The 16,123-nt window shown below is 44.4% G+C and overlaps 1 protein-coding gene across 2 annotated transcripts in view; it reads left to right on the forward strand.

Moving 5' to 3' along the window:
- Positions 1-6,219, forward strand: part of ANKRD27 (ankyrin repeat domain 27) — a 52,260-nt gene extending 46,041 nt beyond the window's left edge. For both annotated transcript variants that reach the window (XM_075282053.1, XM_075282055.1), the window contains exons 28-29: positions 1,679-1,748; positions 3,655-6,219. In XM_075282053.1, coding sequence (XP_075138154.1) covers positions 1,679-1,748; positions 3,655-4,131 — 547 coding nt within the window. In that variant the 3' untranslated portion in view covers positions 4,132-6,219. The remainder of the gene's footprint in view (positions 1-1,678; positions 1,749-3,654) is intronic.
- The last annotated feature ends 9,904 nt before the right edge of the window (positions 6,220-16,123 follow it).

Consider the following 16,123-nt stretch of genomic DNA (forward strand, 5'->3'; position numbering starts at 1 on the left):
TGGTCCTTATGGATAAGGAGAGGAAGCCAAGCATTGAGTCGATTGGCCAAGATTTTCATGAAGAGCTTCAGATCCGTATTCAATAGGGCTATCGGACAGTAGTTAACACAGTCCTTGGGATCTTTGCCTGGTTTCGGGACCAAAGAAAGGAGAAAGTGTAACATAGTTGGGGGGACTTGGGAACCCGCAAGAAAGGAATTGAATAGACTAAGTAGATGCCCAGAGAGCGCATTCTGTAAAACCTTATAGTACAGATGTGAAGCCATCCGGTCCCGAAGTTTTGCTGTTATGGAGATCCTTAAGGGCCCCCACTAACTCCTCGCCAGAGATGGGAGAGTTAAGAGACGCCAAGGCATGGGGAGAAAGCCACATAAGGCCACAGGTGGCCAAGTAAGAAACTAGACTAGAGGGGCCGATAGGAGGGCATAAGTCCTGCGGAACCGGGAGGTTATCCAGCTTAGAGTAGTAAGAATGAAAGGCCGAAGCAACTGGGTCGGGGGTGATACTGGAGGACACCCGAGGAGTCGCGAACGGCATGTGGGAAAAGTCGCACAGTGATCTCTAAGGGTCCTCGCGAGCAAGGTATGGGCCTTATTGCCCCACTCGAAATATCGCGTACTAGTGTACAGAAGGAGTCGTTGCACTCGATGGGTCTCCAGATCATGAAGATCCGCAAGGACCGACTGACGGAGGACCATCAGAGATGGACGTGCCGCCTATGTAGAAGAAAGCAAGCGAATATGAGCCTGAAGAGTACGCAGTTGGGTCTGCCTGTCCTGCCAGCGCAATACAATGTCCTCTCATGACAGCTTTATTGGCTTCCCAAAGAACCCCAGGGGAGTCAACAGAGCCCAGGTTATTGTGGAAATAGTCGGTTAGGTGAGCACTAGAGATGAGCGAACACTGTTCGGATCAGCTGATCCGAACAGCACGCACCCATAGAAATGAATGGAAGCACCTGTGACGCTGACTTTGCCGGCGGCCAGCCGGCGTCACAGGTGCTTCCATTCATTTCTATGGGTGCGTGCTGTTCGGATGGGCTGATCCGAACAGTGAAAATATAAATATCTGATATGGAATAAAGTTTGAAGATTTTAAGGCTACGGAGTGTCTGCAGACGATTCTCTCACCTGGTATTTCATTGATCCGAACAGTGTTCGCTCAACTCTAGTGAGCACTCAAAAGAGGGAGCGAAGGCGGTGACTTCAGTAGAGATTCATTAAGGCACCAATGGCACCGTCGAGTGGTCACAGGAATAGGGGACAAAGTCACCACCACCGGGGCATGGTCGGACCAGAAAAGAGGGCCAATATCAGTATCAGTCAATAGGCGAAGGGCCGGGGCGTTCCCAAAGAAGTAGTCCTAGGAGGACAACCTTTTTATGTCCTGTGACTGCCTGCTGCATGATAGAAGAATGTGGTCATCAGAAACTGTATTTTCTTAAGGAGGTTATGCCATTTAGAATATTTATCCTGTATCCTTAAGCTAGAAAATAGACAGCTCATTGGTGGGGTTCTGACCCCGATGGTTTCCTATGAATACAGGAGAAATCTACTTTGTGGCATAAACCCTTCAAAGACATCCATAATGGTTTTGCCATACTCCAAGTATAGGGATTACAGCAGGATCTCACAACCTGGTTAATTGCCCTATTTATGTTGTTTTTTTTCCCCCTTAGATCCATAAATGAGAAGAAAATTAGAAGAGATAAGAGTATGCCCAACTTTGATGAAGATTTAATCCATCAGGTCTGTGGTTCTAAATTCCACAAGTAACTTCAGATCATGGCCCTCTGATATAAGGGTCTGTCCTGTGATGTCCAGGATAAAATAGCTTTTGAATATTGTTTGCTGAAAAAAGTAAAAGGGTTGTCTGCTATAAATTTTCACTTTCCACAACTGGCCTCACTTCACTTTCCACAACTGGCCTCACTTATGACCACCCCAATGATCAACTAGTCACTTTATGGAATTGTTTAAATGGGTTGCCCAAAACAAGTGCTGTAATTCTGCTGCCTCCAGTGACCTCATTGTAATGAATGGAGCAGTGGGAAAAACTTCCAACCAGCCACTTCCTTCTAACTGGGCAGCAAAACATAGAGATTAGAGATGAGCGAGTACTGTTCGGATCAGCCAATCCGAACAGCACGCTCCATAGAAATGAATGGATGCACCTGGTACTTCCGCTTTGACGGCGGCCGGCCGCTTAACCCCCCGCGTGCCGGCTGCGTCCATTCATTTCTATGCGAGCGTGCTGTTCGGATCGGCTGATCCGAACAGTACTCGCTCATCTCTAATAGAGATGCATTAAGGCGCCAATGGCACCGTCGAGTGGTCACAGGATTGGTGGAGGTCCCAGCTATTGGATCCCTATTGATCAGCAAGATAACTCTTTAGCTTGTAGATAACCTAAGTTGTTTTTTTTTAAGTGGATAGGTGTTGAAAATCCTCAGCAAACTGTTAGAGATCTCATTCCTGCGCAGCAGAAAAAGATCTTAAAGGGATCCTATCATTCAGATGACATTTTTTTCTAAGTACCACGTCGGAATAGCCTTAAGAAAGGCTGTTCTTCTCCTACCTTTCGTTGTCTTCTCCGCGCCACCGTTCGCCTACAATCCCGTTTCTTGTCGGTATGTAAATTACCTCGCAGCACTGGGGGCGGGCCCCAGCGCTCAGACAGCACTGGGGGCGTCCCCAATGCTGCGAGAGAAGTCTCTCCAGCGCCGCCTCCTCTTCTTCAGCTGCGTCATCTTCAGCCTCTTCTTCCGGCGGTGGCTTGTAACTTCTAAGGACTCCGGCCTTGGGCAGAGCAGACTGCGCATGTCCATAGGCCACGAGAAAATGGCCGCTTGCATAGTATTGTAAGCGGCCATTTTCTCAGGGCCTGTGGCCATGCGCAGTGTGCTCTGCCCGAGGCCTAGACGTAAGAAGACACTGAAGAAGAGAATGAAGAGGCCGTTCCTGACGAAGATGGCGGGGGCGCTGGAGAGAGTTCTCTCGCAGCATTGGGGCCACCCCCAGTGCTGCGAGGTCTAATTTACATACTGACAAGAACCAGGATTGTAGGCGAACGGTGGTGCGGAGAAGACAACGAAAGGTAGGAGAAAAATAGCCTTTCTTAAGGCTATTCCGATGTGGTACTTAGAAAAAATGTCGCCTGAATGATAGGGTCCCTTTAAAGAGATTGCCCTGCGGTGACATTTTAAAACCTCAGCATGTCAGTTTGTTGCCCCGGTTTTTACTAGGGGTTTTACCTTTTGCTGTGGAACTGCCACAGATTTTGAATCACATGGTTAAAAAAAAACAAAAACTATCTGCTGTGAGTTTTTAGAGCACTTTTAATGTTTTTTGTTTTTTTGTTTGTTTGTTTTTCTTCTCTCTCTTTTCTGGCGTTGACTAAAAAATAAAACATAAAGTACCAAGAGCTGCATGTGTGAATCCAGCCTTGGTGTAAAACTTTAAGGCGATATTGGCAGTGTTTTGTAGAAACCAGACCCAGTGAAAAGAGATGCGCCCTCTCTGGAAGATCACTCTTTATGGTGCACATGCATGGCAATATAATGATTTTCTAAAGTGAGCCTTTGATGGTATGCTCTTAAAGGAACTATGTAAAGAATTCAGATCCTCATATTCTGCCTCTTTTTCACTCTTTCAGCTCTCCTTGAATAGACGGGAGGATGGGAACCTGAAACCAGACATTGTGCGGAGTTGTGCTGAGTTCACAGAAGGAGTGAAAGATGAATTGGATTCAGCTCTAAAGGCTAAATATACCTCCAGGAGGCACAGTCTGAATGTAGCTTGTGTAACAGACACTGACGAGAACATAAGCGACATCAGTGAAACTGTGAATGAGACAGATATTGTCTCGCCTCTGTCCGAAACCTGTGACCATGACCTGGAAAAAGAAGCGTGCAACCAAGAACTTTCTGAAATGAGCTCCCAGAAGCATCTAGATGGCGCACACAGCACAAATACCCAAAAGCTGGATGACTTGGACTGCTCTGGGGGCCCAGAATGCTGTTGTGTAGCTTGCACATTGGCCCTGGAATCATCCTGGTCTTTGGTCGAGTCTAGCAGCTCAGTTTGCTGTGATGGTTCTGAGCAGGAGGACCCCAGTGCAGTCAGCTATTAACCAGGGCTTGTTTGCTAACTATACTTGAGGCTTAGCTGACATGCCTATTATTGCTGCTGTGGTGCTATGCATTGTGGCTATCTAGGCAATCTAGAACTAACCTGCCATGTATGTAATGTCGTCCAATTCAATGAATGTGTCGCTATGCCAAACACTGTTTACCGAGTAGTCCATCCACACCCACATTCTTCTTCCTGATCTGTCACATGACGTGATGTTCAATTCTTACAAGACAGAAGCACAAGATAATCCAATGAAGGGAAATATCAGAGGGTCAGTACAGCAGCTGTACTGAATAACTCATCACTATGATAGACCATGTAATACTAGTCAGTGCAGCCCACAAAGAGCCAAACAAGGGGAGCTGAAAATAAAGTGCTGCCTGGTTCTGCATACTCCTAGAACCGATCAAATGACCTGTACCTCTGAAAAGGATCATGTGACACACTTCACTACTTCTCATGACACAAGTCAGACTGCACCATATGATCCTTTTTAGTGCTGCTGAGAAAATCCTGTAATAAATCGTGTAGCTTCAGGAAGTGCTTTCTTTTCTGCCTCCGCTAAATGCACTTGGGGGTTATTTAGTAGATGCAGCCATGCCCACTGTTATAACGTTATTAGGGATCACATTAAAGGCCTTAGTGTTACTTTCCTAGGTCAGCCATAGTGATGGGTTCCCTTTTTAAATCCACAGTTTTTTCTCGCCTTAGAAGTATCGCACAGGTTTCTTATCCATCCGTCTATCACCATTTCTGCTAGTATATGACAATTCTATATCCTGACTAATTGCACCTTGTTTTTGTGGTCATTTTCTGAGCCAATGCAAAGAGTAGATCCAGCCTGCCCTTTATACTTTCTTATTTTTGAGCCCACTCCTTGGTTTGGTTTAAAAAAAAACACCTTGTTTTATTCTAGCCTAAAACAGGCCAAAATCAGTCCAAGAAATACAGTCCATGTGTCAGCTGAAATTCCCGTCCTGACAGCTCCTATGAACAGGGCTCCCAGCAGCATGCTGTTTTATGATCCTGTGAAGTCCTGAAATGCTGCCACTTCACAAGATTCTTAAAGGCTTTGAGAAAAAAGCCGCAATGGAAGTTCTGTGGGCTAATGGACTTAACGTATGAAGTCACTTTATGCATGTGCCTGTATGGGTGTACTCCATCGGATATTTGGAAGCTAAATTTTCTCTACACCTCTTTACATCTATAATATAAGTATGGTTATTAATAATAACAAATATGCCACTACCCAGCTTGTGATACATTAGAGATGGTTTCATTGTGGTAAGTGCTGTGGGCAGGTTTTACCTAGCAATGACCGTCTCTCTTCTTGCTGCTGCCAATTCCTTGAGAGGTGAAGGACAAGAGCAATTTGTTTGGAGGATCATAATGTTTTACAAATTCTATTCTATCTGGCCATAGCATGTAACCAGTTTATGATCTAGCAAAAGTTACAGCACTATGAGATGCCACTTTAAGTATGAAAGAAACTTACAAATGAACTTGTGAAAGCTGAAAATAAGCCAATGGTCATGAGGTTCCTTGACAACACTAAAGTCATTTGTGCGTCACCGTAATGTTGTGTTGCAGGAAAAACAAATCTGGCTCAACCACAGCTCATTTCAATCAACTCCATTATAATTTATGATGCTCAGTGTTCCAGAATGCGACTCTTCTGTTATATGATGCTGTGAGTATGGGACAGTATACTCACAGCTTCATAAATCAGATGAATCACAGTTGGGCCAGGGAAAAAAAGGCCAATCCACAAACCTGTTTCCTGGCCTAAACATGGGCATCTAAATGGTTTCTACAGATATTTGCCAGTGATATTATTAACCACTAATATGCCATCCATTTCTTTCTATGGGCACAGGATCTGTCAGTAGCTCCATTTCTAAAGAGGACTGTTTTTCATATTTCACTGTCTACTTATACTTCACCAAATAAAGGTTCTGTTCACGCCTGCGCTCATGATCACTAGAAGATGGCATACATCTATTTTTCTACATAACTTTTATGAATGCTGAGTTTTTCTGATGTGCCTTTCACCTGTGCCAAATACTAAAGGTTCAACACAATAAAACCACTCTATAAAATGTATTGCTGTACTGCATTACTACATGTGTATGGGGGATGGGGGGAAGGTATATAGCAGAGGCTCTTCATAATAAGAGATCCAAGGCTGATACATGGAAGAAAGTCAGACTCTACTTGTGTATTTTATAGTAACCCACAAGTATTATTGAACCCAATGAATGTTAAAATGGTTAGCTTAGCATCTGGTCTGACCCAAAGCTCAGTGGTATTTATGCTGTTCCAAAGAAGGTACTAAAACCTGTGCCCTTATTGTGATCGAATCATTTGTTAAAAAATAAAAAAATGATGGAAAACAGTCTAAAATAATAATAATGATGGATGTAGTCCATGAACGCCCAAACCTCATCTCTAAACCTTGTACAATTATCTGGATTGGTTTTGGAGAATGATGTAGTGTATACTGTGCATTATTAGTAGCCTGGGGGGCAGTGGGCATCCAGAATTGTTGGTCTCTGCTTCACATTGAAAACCATAGACTGCAGATTCCAGACAGGAATTTGGAGCTCCCTGTCCACTAGTAGCTTCCAGCACAGAGAAGCTGCTGGAATAGTTGATCTGGGTCTGGTCCAGGTGGCAGACTCTGACAGATCACATATTGATGACCTACATCAATAGGTCTTAGGGCCCGTGCACACGGAGTTAACGTGCGCGCATTTTAGCAGAATACACGTGTATAGAATACACACGTAAAAATAACACTCCCACTGACTTCAATGAAATTTTTTACACGTGTAAAAAACGCATCAAAATATGTGTCGCCCTTAAGTAGGAAAAATCAATTTGTTGATTTTCAAAGTGATATTTGCCTCAAATTAATCTCCAAATTACTCTGTGTGAAACCAGCCATACGTGTAGTGTAAGTCAATGATTGCTACTCCCATCCTATTTGACCAAGAGCACCATGCAGCATCATTCTAGAGACCAGGAATGGCATATAGCATCCCAAATGTAATCACTACCGGTATTGCTAGCATAGCATCTTTTAGATACCATTCATTAACTCTTTAAAGACTGCCAATTTGTGCATTTTTTTTTTCTTTCCCCTAACGACCTTCCAAGAACTTTTTTTTTTTTTTTCGGTTCACAGAGTCAAATGATGGTTTGTAGGTTAACCCCTTAGCGACCTTTGACGTACTATTACCTCATGGGCGCTAGGTACTTAGCGCACCATGAGGTAATACTACGGCAAGGCAATTCCGCCCGCTCACCAGCTGAGCGGGTGGAATCGGAACTGGGTGATAGCTGTTACCAACAGCTATCACCCTTTTCCATAACCTCTGGTCGGTGCTTTTACCGATCGGAGGCTTTAACTCTTAGTTTGCGATGGTCAAACATGACCTCCGCAAACAAAGGGTTGCATAATCTTTTAATTCATAATCTTTTAAATTATTAGAACACAACTGGCTGCAGTAGGAAGGGAATATTTAAACTGTGCGAACGGATATCAGGGGACACCCCAGATTTACAGCTTATGAGGGAAGATATTGCAGAAGTGACCCCCAGAGTGACTCCCCCAATCATAGGAGCTACTGGGACATAGTAGGAAATTTGGTGTTTGCAATGTTCTCCGCACAGCTTACATATTCCCTCTTCACCATCCGCTGTGCAGTCACTTCTGGGACTGATACTGACTACACCCCCTGATTAATTATTTGAGGGGTGTAGTTTTCAAAATGGGGTCACCTCTTGGGGAATTCCAGTTTACTGGCACCTCCAGGGCTCTGCAAAAACAACATGGCCCCCAGAAAGTCCCTCTAAATCTGTACCCCAAAAGCTAAAAAGCGCAGGGCTCCTTCCCTTCTGAGCCCTGCTGTGTGCCCAAGCAGCAGTTTACACCCACATATATAATTTTTTGCCCCTCGGGATGGCCCCTTAATAGTTTTAGGAGTGCAGGTCTCTGACAACACAAAATGTGTGCAAAGTATTGGGCACCGAAATGGCATATTTATTTAAAAATTTCAATTTTCAGGAAGCATTTTTAGTCTCAAAATCATAATACCCCTTGATACATTCCTTGACGGGTGTAGTTTCTAAAATGGGGTCACTTTTGAGGCGTTTCCATTGTATTGATACTTTAGGGGCTCTGCAAATGCGACATGGCAACGCCGCACCAGAAAACTATTCCAGCAACATCTGCCCTCCAAAAACCAAATAGCGCTCTTTCTATTCCCCCTACGCCCAACAGCAGCACAACTGGGGTATTCCTGCCCCTATGAGCTGTTAGGACAGGTGGAATTTTTAATTACCTAACAGCTTTGACCTCTATAAGAGGCCGGAAAAACAACTCCCCCTTGTGTTTTTTTTCTGTCCTCTGGGACAGGACAGGTGGTAGGGGGAGAGGTGTTCTGGCCTCTTACAGGGGTCGGGGCTCCCTCTCCCCCCCTGGATTACCTTACCTTCGGCACCTTTTGCTTTTTTCTTCCTTGTCCCGCGCTGTCCCTGCTGTCGCTTCCTGCTCCGGCGTGCGTGCGCGTGGAGCCGAAGGGGGGGAACCTGAGTGGTGCCGGCCGCTGGGTGGAACTTTTCTGTTGCGCATGCGCGGTAGGTTGCGGCCCGGAGTAGGCCGTGGCCGGGATTATTTGAGTTTCGGCGGTCTCCTAGGCCACTAATTGGACTTTAGAGCATATCCCCCCCCCCCCCCCTAAGACTACAACGGGGGGGACCCCATTTTTGTAGTGTGTTTGTGAGGGGTGGGGCTTCTGGATTCTGGCCCCTCCCCTTCCTACTGACAGTGCTATTTAAACCCCCCCACCTCATCCTTGCTTGTCGCTTCGGTTACAGGCACCTACTCAAGCACCCTGTGTCAGAGTAGTGATTGCGGATTGCTATTGCTTTGTTGAAACAAAGTTCCTGCTACGTATAGGTCTGGTGGAGGGGGAGGGAGTGGGTGGTTCACCTGCTGATTTAAGGATATTGATTGTCTGTTTCTTCCTTTTCTAGAATGTCATCTTCATCCTCTTCCGCCCTCCCTCCTAGGAGAAAGAGTGCGTCAAAGAGGAAGCATCTGGCCTGTGCCAAATGCAGGATCCCGCTACCAGATTCCTGTGAATACAGGTTTTGCCAGGGGTGGAGAGCTCCTCCCTCTGAAGCCACCCCCATTCGAGAGGTAGTGTTGTGGGTCAAAGACTTCGTGTTCCACTCCATGAGAAAGGTGGAGGACACAGTTTCCCACCTGGCGAAGAGGCCCCCGCCTAGAGTCATCTGAGCCCTCTTCCCCCCCCAGGAAAAGCTTCATATCAGGGAGGTGGACTCCTCTTCCGAAGACGCAGAGGATGCGGAGAAGGAAATATTCCCTCTGGAGAGGATGCCTAGGCTATTTAAAATCATTAAGCCTAGAGATTGAGAGGCTGGCGAGGGGCCGAGCCACAGGTCACAGACCTTCAGGGGCAGCTCGGACCTAATCCGTACCATGGAGGGGGAATAGAGACGTCCCGAGAGGGCGTTCATCCCTTCCAAGAGATTTAGAACGCTATTCCCTACCGCTGAATCCCAGCAGGGGGCCCCCAGCAGGGGGCCAGCAAGCTGTCCTGGACTGGCTTAGCGCCGAGCAGTGGATTGGGCAGGCTGCTGGAGCAGCGCTGCTCCAACGGCCTCCCCTCACGCTCAGGCAGAGAGCAGGTCCTCTCCCTGTCTGCGAATGCCGCTAAGCTCCGCCCCCTCCTCCCGTGGGGGGCTTTCTGTCGTTCGCCTCGGGCGGCGAAAGGGGCAGGTTCACCCCTGCCCTTACTAAACTCTCCCCTCTACAATTTATTCTGAATGCAGCGGCCAGGCTCATCTATCAGGCTAGACACTACAGCGATGCCTCCGGTCTGTGTCGGTCTCTACATTGGCTGCCTATTCATTATAGAATAAAATATAAACTTATCACCCTCATCCACAAGGCTCTCCATAATGCCGTACCTCCATACATTTCCTCCCTCATCTCTGTCTACCGCCCAACCCGTGTTCTCCGTTCACTCAATGACCTAACACATCCTCTATTATCAGAACCTCCCACGCTCGTATACAAGACTTGTTCCGAGTTGCACCACTTCTCTGGAATGCTCTACCCTGGACAATCAGATTAACTCCCAATTTCTACAGTTTCAAACGCAAACTAAAGACACATCTTTTCAGAGAGGCCTATCACAATTTCTAACGTAAACCCTTCCGTACTATAATTAGAATCCCCAAAATTTAACCTTCCTCTTTCCCCGCTCCCACATTACCCCACATGATATGATGCCTTTTCAGGCTAACTTTATTTGTCCAAGCTCCACCCACATGTTACAGGACACCACTAGTGATGGCTCATAAAGTTTTGTTTTGTGTAATGACAGTCACCTCTATTACAAAATTGTCTGAATACTGTATAAGCAATGCCGCCCCTGCTACCTCTTGTGTCACTGTTATGGTCAGCAGGGTTTATTAAAAAAAAACAAAAAAAAAAAAAAAAAAAAACTAAACCCTACGGAGCCCACTGGGCTTCTGACTGCTAACACCTAAGTGTGAATACTGTCTGACAGTTGAAGTCACTGCTAGCTAAATTAAATCAGCAGCTGTGCTCTGTTGCCATTCACAGAGTCCTGTGCAGTCAGAGCAGCCGCTTCAAATAAACACTGGCTAGCCAGAACTCCTGGACTAGCCAGAGACCAACAAACCCGGTGTGCTTCTAGTTCCACCCAACCCCCTAGAGCAACTACAGTCAGCAACCTGTCAGTGTGAATACTGACTGATACAGCAAAGACCTAATGAACTTTCACACAACTCACACACACAAGGCAGCATGCTGCCCAACTACCAATGGCATTGCTGTCTCTGGGGAAATTACTAACTAGGGCCACTAAATATTTTACAGGCTGGAACCCAAGCACCACACACACATCAATTCAGGTTATCAGATTTAGTATGAAATTTGATTTTGATTGTGATCTTAGAGCGCCGGGTGTCCAGACCAGCCCCCCCTTATATAGGCAAGGGGCGGTCACCAGCAAATAGCCCAGCTGCCCAATCCGAGCGTCCATTGGTCGATACACCAGTCCATCAAAGACTCGACCACACCCAGCTGTTGCAAGGCAGGTTAACCCCTGCAACCCTGGACTGTGCAGAGGAACAGGCAGCGACGCCCATCTTATGGCCGCAGCTTCTGCACAATCCTAACAGTCACCCCCTCTACCTCATAGATTGTAAGCGAGCAGGGCCCTCAGTCCCATTGTCTGAAATGACGTTCTTTGTTATGTATCTGTCTGTATTTGAACCCTACAAATTGTACAGTGCTCGGAATATGTTGGCGCTATATAAATAAAATTTATTATTATTATTATATTAACCGGTTAAGGACCAGGCCCAAAAGTATGTTAAAGACCAGGCCTCTTTTTTCAAAACTGACATGTGTCACTTTAAATGGCAATAACTTTGAGACGCTTTAACTTACACAAATGAATTTGAGATTGTTTTCTTGTAACACATTATACTTCATGTTAGTGGTAAACACTAATCAATATTTTTGCATTTATTTATAAAAAAACTAGGAAATTTGATGGAAATTTGAAAAAAATTGCAATTTTCAAAATGTGAAATTATCTGCTTTTCAGGCAGATAGTCATACCATCCAAATACATGAATAAATATTATCTCCCATATCTCTGCTTTATATTGGCATCATATTTTGATTGTCTTTTAATTTATTTTGGACGTCACAAGGCTTACAAGTGTAACAGCAATTTTCCAGATTTACAAGAAAATTCTCCAAACCAATTTTTTAGGGACCACTTCAGTTCTGAAAGTAATTATAAAGGCCTGTATAATAGAAACCCCCATAAATTACCCCATTTTCAAAACTGCACCCCTCAAATTATTCAAAACAGCATTTGGGATGTTTGTTAACCCTTTAAGCATTTCATAAGAATAAAAATAATATGGCAGTGAAATTTAGACATTTCATTTTTTTTCACTAATACATTCATTTAGACCCAAAATTAACACATTCACAAAGGGTTGAAGGAGAAAATGCATCTGACAGTTTATTGTGCAATTTCTCCCGTGCACAGAAATACCCCACATGTGGGTGTAAACTGATTTTTGGGCACACGGCAGTGCATGGAAGGGAAGGAGCGACACTGGGTGTTTGAACAGCAGATTTTGCTGGAATAATTTTCAGCGCCATGCCTTATTTGCAGAGACCCTAGAGTACCAAAACAATGGAAACCCCCCAAAAGTGACCCCATTTTAGAATCCACACCCCTCACAGAATTCATCAAGAGGTATAGTCAGCATTTAGACCCTACAGTTGTTTCACAGATTTTACTAACATTGGGATGTGTAAATGAAAAATTACTAAAATGTCACTTTATCTCCAAAGTTTTCATTTTCACAAGGGGATAAAGGAGTAAAAGCCCCCCACAGTTTGTTAAACAATTTCTCCTGAACACGGCAATACCCCATATGTGGCTATAATCTGCTGTATGGGAACATGGCGGGGCTCAGAATGGAAGGAGCGCTATTTGGCTTTTGGATGGCAGATTTTGCTGGAATAATTTTAGGTGCCATGTCGCATTAGCAGAGCCCCTAGAGTACCAATACAGTGGAAACCCCCTAAAAGTGACCCCATTTGGGAAACTATACCCCCCACAGAACATATTAAAGGGTAGAGTGAGCATTTTGACCCTACAGCTGTTTCACAGATTTTATTAACATTGGGCCATGAAAATGAAAAATTACTTTTTTTCCAACAAACTGTCAATTTAGCCCCAAATTTTTAATTTTCACAAGAGGATAAAGGAGAAAAAGCTCCCTAAAGTTCGTTACACAAATTCTGCTGAACACAGAAATGCCCCATATGTGGTCATAATCTGCTGTATGGGAACATGGCGGGGCTCAGAATGGAAAGAGGGCTATTTGGCTTTTGGAGGGCAGATTTTGCTGGAATATTTTTCAGGTCCCATGTCGCATTTGCAGAGCCCCTAAAGTACCAATACAGTGGAAACCCCCTATAAGTGACCCCATTTTGGAAACTACACCCCTCATAGAATTTGTCTAGGGGTAGAGTGAGTATTTTGGCCTCACAGGTGTTTCACAGATTTTATTAACATTGGGACGTGAAAATGAAAAATTACTTTTTTTCCCAATAAATCGTCCATTTAGCGCCATAGTTTTAATTTTGCAAATAGTTTAAGAATTAAAAGCCCCCCACAGTTTGTTACACAATTTCTTCTGAACACGGCAATACCCCATATGTGGCCAAAATCTGCTGTATGGGTACATGCCGGGGCTCAGAATGGAAAGAGCGCTATTTGGATTTTGGAGGGCATATGTTGCTGGAATAGTTTTGAGGTGCCATGTCGCATTTGCAGAGCCCCTAAAGTATCAATACAATGGAAACCCCTCAAAAGTGACCCCATTTTAGAAACTACACCTGTCAAGGAATGTATCAAGGGGTATTATCATTTTGAGCCTAAAATGCTTCCCAAAAATTAATGTACAAAATGAAAATTGAAATTTTTAAAAATATGCCATTTCGGTGCCCAATACGTTGCACCCACTTTGTGTTGTCAGAGACCTGCACTCCTAAAACTATTAAGTGGGCCATCCCGGGGGTCAAAAAATTATATATGTGGGTGTAAACTGCTGCTTGGGCACACAGCAGGGCTCAGAAGGGAAGGACCACTGTGCGTTTTAGCTTTTGGGGTACAGATTTAGAGGGACCCTCTGGGCGCCATGATGTTTTTGTAGAGCCCTGGAGGTTCCAGTAAACTGGAATTCACCAAGAAGTGACCCCATTTTGTAGGGGCAATTTTAGGGTCTCTGCAAATGTGACGTGGTGTCCAAAAACGAAGAATCTAAATCTTCACTCCAAAAGCACATATTGCTCCTTCACATCTGCACCCTGCTGGGTACCCAAATAGCAGTGTATGCCCACATGTATGACACTGGTGTACCCCGGATAACGTACTTAATGCCATATGTGGGTAGAAATGGCTGTTTGGGCACAGCCGGGGACAGAAGGAAAGGAGCGCTATATTGGTTTTTGGAGCACACCATGCCACTTTTGCAAAGCCCCTGAATTGCCAATAAAGTGGAATCCGCAGACATGTCACCCTATTTTGGACACTACCCCACTGATGGGATTTATCAAGTGGTGTAGCGAGAATTTTTAACCCTTGAGTGTTGCATTTATTTAGTTTCCAGAAATGAAATCGCAACTGATAGAGAAGTTAAAAATGAAAATTTTACAGATTTGCCATTTCAGTGTGCAACATGTTGTGCCCGACTTATGTCAGCAGAGACACTCCAAAAACTGTTAAACGGGTATCCCAGGCACAACAGCTTTTAGAGCGTTCATCTCTGATACAAGGTGGGCACAACATATTACGCACTGAAAGGACGTATTCCTGGAAAAATGGTCATTTTCACCTCTCACAATCCACTACAGTTATAGTTATATATATAAAGTTATAGCAACACTTGGGGGTTAAAAATGCTGTCTGTACCCCTGGATAAATCCTTCAGGGGTGTAGTTTCCAAAATAAGGTAATTTATCAGGGGATTCCAAATTACTGGCGTTTCAGCTCTACAAAAGTGTCATGGCATCCAAAAACCAAACCGTCTGTGCTCCAAAAACCAAATGACCCTTCTTCCCTTCTGTGTCCGGCTGTGCCCTAGTATCAGTTTATACCCACATATGACATTATGTCCGTTATCCGGGGGTACACCAGTGTCATACATGTGTCATACATGTGTCATACATGTGTCATAAACTGCAGTTTGGACGTACAGCAGGGTGCAGAAGGGAAGGAGCGCTATGCGGCTTTTGGAGCACAGATTCAGATGTTTGGTATCTGGACGCCATGTCATGTTTGTAGAGCCTGTAAGGTACCAGAAAAGTGGATTCCATGGGGTACCAGGAGTGACCCCATTTTGAAAACTGCACCCCTCAAAGAATTTATCAGGGGGTGTAGTGAGTATTAGTATCCCGGACGTGACTGCACAGCGGATGGCGAAGAGGGAATATATAAGCTGTGCGGAGGACATTGCAAACACCAAATTCCCTACTATGTCCCCGTAGCTCCTATGATTGGGGGAGTCACTCTGGGGGTCACTTTAGGGGTCACTTCTGGTGTCTGTTCCCTCATAAGCTGTAAATCTGGGGTGTCCCCTGATATCCGCTCACACAGCTTATATATTCCCTACATGACGCACCCAGTTGTGTTCTAATAATTTGGCGATTTTTGAGGGTTTTTGTCTTCACATTGTGAGATGCTATATTTTCTTTATGTTTCTGGTGACGTGGCCATATAAGGGCTTATTCTTTGCGGGATGAGATGCATTTCGTAATGACACCATTTTTGGGTGTCTACATCTTATTGAATACATTTTATTAACCCTTTTTTGCTGGATTTAAAAAAAAAAATCAATCCTGGCATTGAGTTTTACTTTTTTAATTTTGCGCCATGCAGCGTACAGTATAAGTAACATGTTCCCTTTATTCTGCGGGTCGGTACGGTTACGGCGATACCTCATTTATAGTATTTTTTTATGTGTTACTAGTTCTGCAGAGGAAAAACACATTTGGGGACATAAATCAATGTTTTTTGCATCGCATCTTCTAAGAGGTGTAACATTTTTATTTTTCGGTTGACAGAGTTGGTTGAGGGCTTATTTTTTGCGGGACAACCTGCGCTTTTTATTGGTACTGTTGTCGGATGCATATGACTTTTTGATCACTTTTTATAGCATATTTTGTATGGTGAGATGGCGAAAAATCATTACTTCCGGCGAGTTTTTTCCGGTTTTTTTTTTCCGGCGTTCGCCGTGTACATTAAATATTATTTCAGTTTTATTGTACAGATTGTTACGGACGCGACAATACCAAATATGCATTGTTTTTATTACTTTTGAGTTCTTTTTTTATA

The sequence above is a fragment of the Leptodactylus fuscus genome, chromosome 7 (genome assembly GCF_031893055.1).
Source record: "Leptodactylus fuscus isolate aLepFus1 chromosome 7, aLepFus1.hap2, whole genome shotgun sequence".
In the NCBI taxonomy this organism is placed as follows: domain Eukaryota; kingdom Metazoa; phylum Chordata; class Amphibia; order Anura; family Leptodactylidae; genus Leptodactylus; species Leptodactylus fuscus.